Source organism: Vidua macroura, chromosome 1 (genome assembly GCF_024509145.1).
Source record: "Vidua macroura isolate BioBank_ID:100142 chromosome 1, ASM2450914v1, whole genome shotgun sequence".
Classification (NCBI taxonomy): domain Eukaryota; kingdom Metazoa; phylum Chordata; class Aves; order Passeriformes; family Viduidae; genus Vidua; species Vidua macroura.
Window position 1 is genome coordinate 106251119 of NC_071571.1, and position 7449 is coordinate 106258567.

Here is a 7449-nt window from a genome sequence, read left to right on the forward strand (position 1 = left end):
TCCGGTACAGGCTCCGGCCCGGGGCGTGCCGCGGGCCGCCCCCGCTCACTTCCCCACTCTTTCCAAACGGGTCCTGTCTCTGCTTTGGCTTTGTTCTGCAACTCTGCCCAGACAGCCAGAAGAGCAGTGCACGGGGCTTACTACTTACTGCCCTTGCTGCTGGTTCGGGATTTTGGGGTTGGGGTTTTGAGTTTGGCTATTTTTGGTTTTGTTTTGATATTTTTTTTGTTATTATTATTTTAGTTTTGGGGTTTTAAACTATTTCTCCCTCCAATAGGCAACAGAGATGCACAATTTGGATCGAGCTGTTGTTTTCACAAGATAATTATCCTCTAAGCTCATTGTTTGAGGGTACACTAATAGAGATACAACTGGAATCAAAGAAAGCAGGAGAGAAAAAAAATAATCGAAATCTAGAAGAAAGGGGACGCTGCCCCTTCAGAGAGGCTAGTGGCAAAGGAGCCTGCCTTGAGACTCACCAGGGGAAGAATCTGCTTCACCAATTCTCCCAAATCAATTTCCTCATAATCCCCCTGGGAGCAGGTCATCCTTCTCTATGTACAGTAGCAAATGGTGAAAATTAATGTCTTCGACCCTGTCTCGGATAAAAATACTATCCTTTTAATTTCTGTTACAAAAATAGGACTAATATTCAAAACAATGATTGTCTCTTTTTTTTCTATTTATTTTGTATAAAAACATAAACAGCTCAGGCGAATTCTTGTTCTTGTGCAGGCTTTTCATGAAGAATTGTTCTTTACTATTCTTAGTAGTATTTATATATATATATTTATATATTATATATAACTTAATGATTGGTCCACAAAGTAGATCTGTGCGTTTCTCTAGTGCTTTTTGTACAAAAGAAAAACAATATTATTATCAAAATATTCATTTAATGGCTTTACTTCATACATAAATACATGTTTAGATAACACAGGAGCGGTGATTGTTCAGTCAGTTTGGAAATGACTTTTGTTTTTGTTTAGATTTTGTTGTTGTTGGGTTTATCTCTCTCTCTCTCTCTCTCTCTCTCTCTCTCTCTTAGGACTTTGTATACACAGGAGTGGCTGGTTACTCACATCGCTACAAATACGCTACTCGACGTCCTTTGTTTTTAACTCTTTGTTTATACCTTTTCCCCAGGACGGCTGCTAGGTATTTCTTGACAGCCATCTGTTTCCGGTAGCGGCTGTAGCTGTCCGTGAAGATGCCGTCTATGTGCCGCTTGGTCAGCGGTTCCGCATCGTCCCCCAGGCCGCCGCTGGCACCGCTGCAAGCACCGAGAAGAACAGCTGCATCAGGCGGGGCCGCTCCGCCCCCCTCCGCGCCCCTCCGCACCGCCCCCTGCCCTGCGCAGCCCCGCGCCGGCCGCTGCCCCGGCGCAACACGTTGCGCGGAAGATGCGCGGGGAGACAAAGGCCGCGCCGAAACCCGGTGCCGACGCTGTGCGCGCAAGTGGCGGCGGCGGGAGAGACAATATCTCCCCGCCATGAATTATTCATTGCGGCCGCGAAAGCTGCTCTCCTTGGGGCTTCATTAACGTGTTACCTTCTGCCGAAGGGCAGCGGGTGGCACCGGGCTCGCCCCTGCCCCGCCGGCGGCGGGGAGCCCCGGGGAGCCCCGCCCGGCGGCTGGGGGTGCGCAGGGCTTCAACCGAGCCTCCGCTGCTGCAGCTGAGCCCTCGATCATCGCTCTGGATAAGCTACCTCCCCCAGCAAACCGTAAGGACTGCCCAACTTGCTAATTTTAAATCGGTTGATTATAAAAAATGTATAGAGACATAGATGATATAGATATAGATATAGATATAGATGATATAGATATAGATTTAGATATATAGATATATAGATAGATACACACGCATATGTGTGTATCTATCTATCTATCTATTAATCTATCTATCTATATATATATACACATATATATATATACATACATATATACATATATATATATATATATATATATATATATATATACACATACATATATATCTGTATGCCCGAGCATAGTAACCCAAACCAACCTCCGCGGACACCCGCGCTGACAACCAGGCTCACGCTGCACCGGGAGTGGCCAGGGGCAGCCGGTGCTTGGGGAGCCGGACTCCACCAGACTCATCGTGGGCGCAACGCACTCCCGACCCCGGCCGGGGCAGCTTTGTTCCCCCGGGCCGCGGCCCTTTCAGCGCCTCCGCTCCAGCAGCACCAACGCCCACCGCGGAAAAGAACAAGCAGAGAGCCTTACCCGACCCGCTTGGCCATCAGGGAGTGCAGATATTTCCTGGCAGATAACTGGCCCAGGAGTTTCCTGTAGGCTTTGTTGAAGATCCCATCGGCGTGCCTGGGCAGAGGGAAGAGCCCGCGGGTGAGCGGCGAGGCCCGGGAGCCGGCTGCGGCGGGTTGCGAGAGCCCGGGCGGCAGCGGTGACCATCCCTCTCCGCCAGCGAGCGGAGGGCGGCATCTCCCCGCGTCCCTCGGGACCCCTCGTCCCCACCCAGATCCCTCCCCGCCGCGCTCGCTCGGTTCCGCTCCGGCTGGGCATTTCTGCTCCGTTTGCGGGAGCATCGCTAGCCCTCCTCGGCGCGGGCGGCTTCCCCGCTCCCTCCCCCGCGCTGCTGGAGGTAAGGCGGCTTTTCCGTTTCTTCTGAGCTTTACACTGGGCACCGGGACCTGGGCAGTACAGTCGTTTGTTTGGGCTCGGGATTTCTATTTTGATGTTGTTGCTGTTTGCCTGTCAGGTATCATTACTATTTTTTCCCCCAACCGGTTCTGCCAGACCCGTTTTTCTCCCTACTCCAAAATCACGCCTTACACCCCGCGAGTTGCAGTCACCTCTTTTCCGGTGGGTAATACAAGGTGTACATCTCGCCGATCATGGAGGACGGATTCGCTATACCGAGGGGCTCTTGGTCGTAGGCGAAGTCCTGCAGGGTGTTCCCGTCCTCGTCGTAGACTTCATCCTCCAGCCTGGCAACGAGAGCAGCAAGGAGAAGGAGTCAGCCCGGCTCCACTCCCCGCTGCCGGCTTCCGGCTGCCTCGGTGGCCGCCCCTTGGCGTAGCCGACCCGGGAGCCCCGGGAGCCCCGTCCGACTGCCCCATCCCCTCCCTGCACCCGCCCGCTCCCCATCCCCGCCCTCTCCTCTGCGGGGCAGGACCGCGGAGGAGGGAACACACCCGCCGTCAGACGTACTCCAAGAAACCCCCCAAACATGCCCCCCTCCCCCCGCCCTCCGCGGCCCACGCCCCGGCCCGAGAAACATCCCCTCTCTGCCACAGCCGTGGCTGGTGCTTCCCAAGCGGAGCGCACGCCCAGGCGCGCAGGCTGCCGCGCACACACGCGTTTGTGTGCCAGGGGCTGGGCTGGAGCCGAGCAGCCTCCGCGGCCGAGACGGGGCGGTGAGCGGCAGCCCCACCGCCGGGGACCGCGCCCCGCTCCTCCCCGCAGCGCCCGCCGGGACGGGGGGGGTTTCGCCTGTTGTTTTTCGTTGAATGGTGCCTCTGCCCTTTGAGATCTCGCCAGTTTAGTGTGTGTCCCAGCCCCCCCAGCCCCCGCTCTCTGCCTCCCTCTCTGCAGTACGATGTAGGTCATTGCACGTTACAGGCAGCTATTTTTGTCCGTGAGCTTTAGCGGAGGTATTAATAATAGATGCCGCTAAAGTGTTTCACTCCTGCTAATTCAGGCGCCTGAACGAAGAAAGCCGACTTGCTGCCGGCTAATGGCCCCTCAGGCCACCGAGCCCGCTGCCCCCTAGCCGCACTGCCCAGGAAGATGACGGGGGCTGCTCCGAGGCAGCTCCGACAGGCTCCCGGTTACTGCAAGGACACCTCGGAGTCGCAAAAAAGACACCCATCTCGGACAACCTTGCGCTCCCGGAATCACCCCTCCCCGCGCCCCTTCATCTCTGCTCACCGCACGGCAGTGACCCCCGCAGGGCACCCCGGAACAGAGCCAAGCGCCGGTGGAGCAGGACGACAGCACCGAGCCCAAAACTCCCCCCAAGCCAAGCAGCACCGGTCGCCCGAGCAGAGGACAAGCAGGGTGAGAACAGGCTGCCATCGGCCGTCCCGGACCAGGTACCCTGATCCCCTAGCCGCAGACCAGCGTAGGAAACTCCCTTGTGCTGATGCCTCTGGGGGTCCTCCACTCCTGCCCCAAACACAGAGGAATTCAAACGCCCACTGCTCCCAGCTGGAAAGGGACAGCACAGGCATCAGCCTGCGCTGGAGCCCAGCAAGGCAACTCCGAACATAGAAAACCAAACAACCTTGTGCCAGCCCCTTTCCCTCTTGAGAGGGGCTGTCATACACAGACAGGTAAACAGGGTAAGAGACCGAATCCCCACCAGCTCCAATACCGCTACAGGAACCTTGACAGCTCTCACATGCTTGCAGGCAACGGCGCACCCGTCCCCGCGCCCCGCTCCCCCTGAGCCGGACAGGCGATGCTCGGCCCTTACCCTGGGCGACCTGCGGGCAACCAGAGGCTGCCAAGGGCCTCGCAGGACAGGGGGCAGACGGGAGAGAAGCTTTTGGGCCCCGTCGACATGCAGCCGGGACCTCGGCCCGCTGCCGCCGACATGCAAAAGAGCAGGTGCCCCCACTCCCGGGGACTCCACCACAAAGAGGCCGTGGGGGTTACAGTGCCGGGGTCCCGAGGAGAGGACCTGGGGGATGCCAGTGCAGCTGGTGCAGGGGGTGGACACACAAGCCAAGTGGAGGGGATTTCCTTTGGTAACTCTACTCCACACCCCCTCTCATTTTCCTCCCCGGTAAGAGTCCTCTGCCCTTAGCTAAGCTGGGGCTGAGGGGGGCTGATATGGTCCCGACGGAGCTCCCGGACAGCTGACGGACCTACCTGAGCGCCGGGTACTGAAGTCCGGCCGCAGGTGAGCAGTAGACGCTGCAGTGCATTATTATGCCATAGACCAGGAGTGCTAAGATCGCTTTGCTACACATTGCCACTCTGTACGGGAGGGAAAGGAAACTGCTGTAAAAAAAAAAATCCGAAAACAAATAAACAAAAATATTCACTAACAAAAACCCAAAGAAACCACCCCACGGCTCACCAACCCCCTGCTCTCTCCTGCCGGAAAATGAGGCAGAGCGGCCCCGGGAGACAAGCGCCCTGGGCAGCCGGGTGCCAGCGCGGAGCGGCACGGAGAGGAGCAGAGCGGTGCCCGGCGCAGAGAGCTGCGGCCGCCGCCCGCCCCGTCGGTGCCCGCCCGCCCCGGGACCGCTGCGGGAAGGCCCGGCGAGCCACCTCGTGTCCTTACCATTAAACTCTAGACACTCGGCACTGAGAGCGTTTGGCTGCGAAACTAAAACGGCAGGTCTTGCGGGAAAAAAAAAAAAAAAAATAAAGACCCAAAATGGGCAGGGGGAGAGAAATCGAGCTCTCGCCCAAGTTGCGTCCAAAAGGAGTTAAAACCCTCGTGACATCGCCTCTCCCCTGGGCGAAGGACCGGCAGGATGCAGAAGATGCAGAAGCGGCAGCAGTTAGTTGTTTGCTGGTTTTAGGGCTATCCACTCCAAAAAGAAAAAGAGAGACAGGAAGGGGAAAAAAAAGATAAAGGAAAAAAGTTTGCAGGTAGCAGCACAGATCTGGAGTGGAGTCTACAAGGTAATTGAGTAAGAGGGATGGAGCGAGATGTCGCCGGAGAACCGAGCGCTGGGGAAGAGGGAAGAGAGCGAGCGAGTCCGGGAGAGAGCGGAGGCGGGAGCCGCGGGCTGGCTGCGTGCGATGTTGTCTTCCCCAGATCTCTCCCCTCACTGAGCGCCTTCAGCCTTCTCTTCTTCTGCTCGGTGGCTCCAAACTTGACCAGCCTTCCGCAGCCTTCCGTCTGATACGCAATTAGCAAGAAAATCTTTGCAAACACCCCGCTTCAGCAAGAGCCCTCTTCGTAAACATTTGCCTGCTTGTCACCTTAGAGGACGGGCAATATTGTTTGTTGCCCCCGTAGTGGTGTCCGGATTTTTATTCATGAATCAAATGCCTTTTTTTTTTCCTCAGTCACGTAATAATCGGGTATCAGAAAAGACGTCACCACCCCAATTCCTCAAGGAACACAGTTCTGTGTCGTCCTCAAAGATGAGCTTATCAGGAGTCATAAAGCTTCTCATAAACACCAACTCACACTTCCTCCCCCCCCCCCCAAAAAAAATAGAAAAATAAAACCTAACAATCAAACAAACACTCATAAAAGCCCCACCGCACAAACACAAAAGGATGTTCGCCACAGTAAAGTTTTACCTGACGTGGGAAGGGAAGCGGAGGAGAGCAGTTAGGGGTGGGGCAGGGGTCCCCGGGCTTGTTGGGTTCCCCCACGGCTTTGCTCCGGGTCTTTCCGCGGGGCCAGCTCACCCCACGCACAGCCCGGGGCTGCCGCTGGGCGCAGGCCCCCGCGGAGCTGCCCGGCTCTGAGCGCGCAGGCGGAGCAGCCCCGGTGCGGAAACCCCCACTTCCGCGGAGATTTAAGAACATAAGTGCTTAATTTTTTTTGTCCCCGGGCCCCCCTTTTATTTTTTTCTTCTTTTTTTTTTTTTTCCCTCTCTTTTCTTTGTCTTTTCCTTTTTTTTTTTTTTTTTTTTTTTTTTTTTTTTTTTTTTAAGGATTGTAATATTGTTCCCGTTACACAAGGCTCCCCCCTCGGGGCAACCAGCAGCGCCATGACCGCTCTGCGTGTATTGAAGCCGCGGGGCGTAAGGGACAAGCCCCGCGGCCCCGCCGCAGGGAGGGTCCCACGCTCTGCCGGCGCTGCCCGGGGAGGAGGGGGGCGGCTTTTCCCCTTACTCCCGTGGCCCTTCCCTTTCGTCTCTCCGCCTTGTGCAGAGACAGATGTGCGGCTCGCAGCGCTTGGCAGAGAGGGAGGGAAGAGCATCGCCATGAGGGAAAAAAAAAAAAAAAAAAAAAAAAAAAAAAAAGTTGATTTGCCGGAGGGACCGAGAAGGAAATCCCTTCTCTGGGGACTTCCCCGCCGCCGGAATAATTTTCCCCCGAAGTGATGCGCCGGGCGCGGGCCATCGGCGGGCTCCCAGCCGCTGCAATTGCTGCTCGTCTCCGCAGTCCCCTCCCTCCGCGACCGAAAATGTGCCCTTCATTTCCGAGAATTACCCAAAGAAACACAGGCTTCAGGAGCCATTACTAGACATTTTAATTATCGGGATCATAACCAGAGCGTTCAGGAAGCAGCAATAATATAGTTCTCCTGTTTCCTACTTGAATGGGTTTGGTGTAACATGCTTGGATGAGTTATTTGAGCACAAATCGATTTCTCAAAAACAACAACAACAACAAAAAAAAAAAACACACCATACAATTACATTCCTATTACGGTCATTTAAGGTTTCAATATTTTCCGGAGATAAAGGAAATTTGACGTGAATGAATGATTCCCGTAGAAATGGCCAACGACGCGATCCCGGGCGAGGATACACGATAGGGACG

At 55.3% G+C, this 7449-nt stretch overlaps 1 protein-coding gene across 5 annotated transcripts; it reads right to left on the reverse strand.

Annotated features, from left to right (window-relative positions):
• Positions 1 to 876: 876 nt before the first annotated feature.
• On the reverse strand, positions 877 to 6320 carry ADCYAP1 (adenylate cyclase activating polypeptide 1). Of its 5 annotated transcripts, none has more exons than XM_053995958.1 (5): positions 6256 to 6320; positions 4861 to 4968; positions 2838 to 2972; positions 2251 to 2346; positions 877 to 1273 (listed from the first exon to the last, which is right to left on the reverse strand). In XM_053995958.1, the coding sequence occupies exons 2-5, from the start codon at positions 4959 to 4961 to the stop codon at positions 1087 to 1089; spliced, it is 519 nt and encodes a 172-aa protein (XP_053851933.1). In that variant the 5' UTR covers positions 4962 to 4968; positions 6256 to 6320; the 3' UTR covers positions 877 to 1086. The 5 variants fall into 5 exon arrangements, with proteins under 5 accessions (XP_053851933.1, XP_053851951.1, XP_053851927.1 ...); XM_053995976.1 differs by having other exon boundaries at positions 4861 to 4992; positions 6256 to 6310; XM_053995952.1 differs by lacking the exon at positions 6256 to 6320 and adding an exon at positions 5279 to 6072.
• Between the last annotated feature and the right edge of the window lie 1129 nt (positions 6321 to 7449).

What these genes read in the sequence shown, in the direction of transcription:
- ADCYAP1 (XM_053995958.1), bottom strand. Translation starts at nt 4,961, where the DNA reads ATGTGTAGCAAAGCGATCTTAGCACTCCTGGTCTATGGCATAATAATG. An exon ending in CTTCAGTACCCGGCGCTCAG is followed by an intron (nt 2,973 to 4,860) that starts GTAGGTCCGTCA and finishes TCTCGTTGCCAG; the next exon opens with GCTGGAGGATGAAGTCTACG. An exon ending in TATTACCCACCGGAAAAGAG is followed by an intron (nt 2,347 to 2,837) that starts GTGACTGCAACT and finishes CCCTCTGCCCAG; the next exon opens with GCACGCCGATGGGATCTTCA.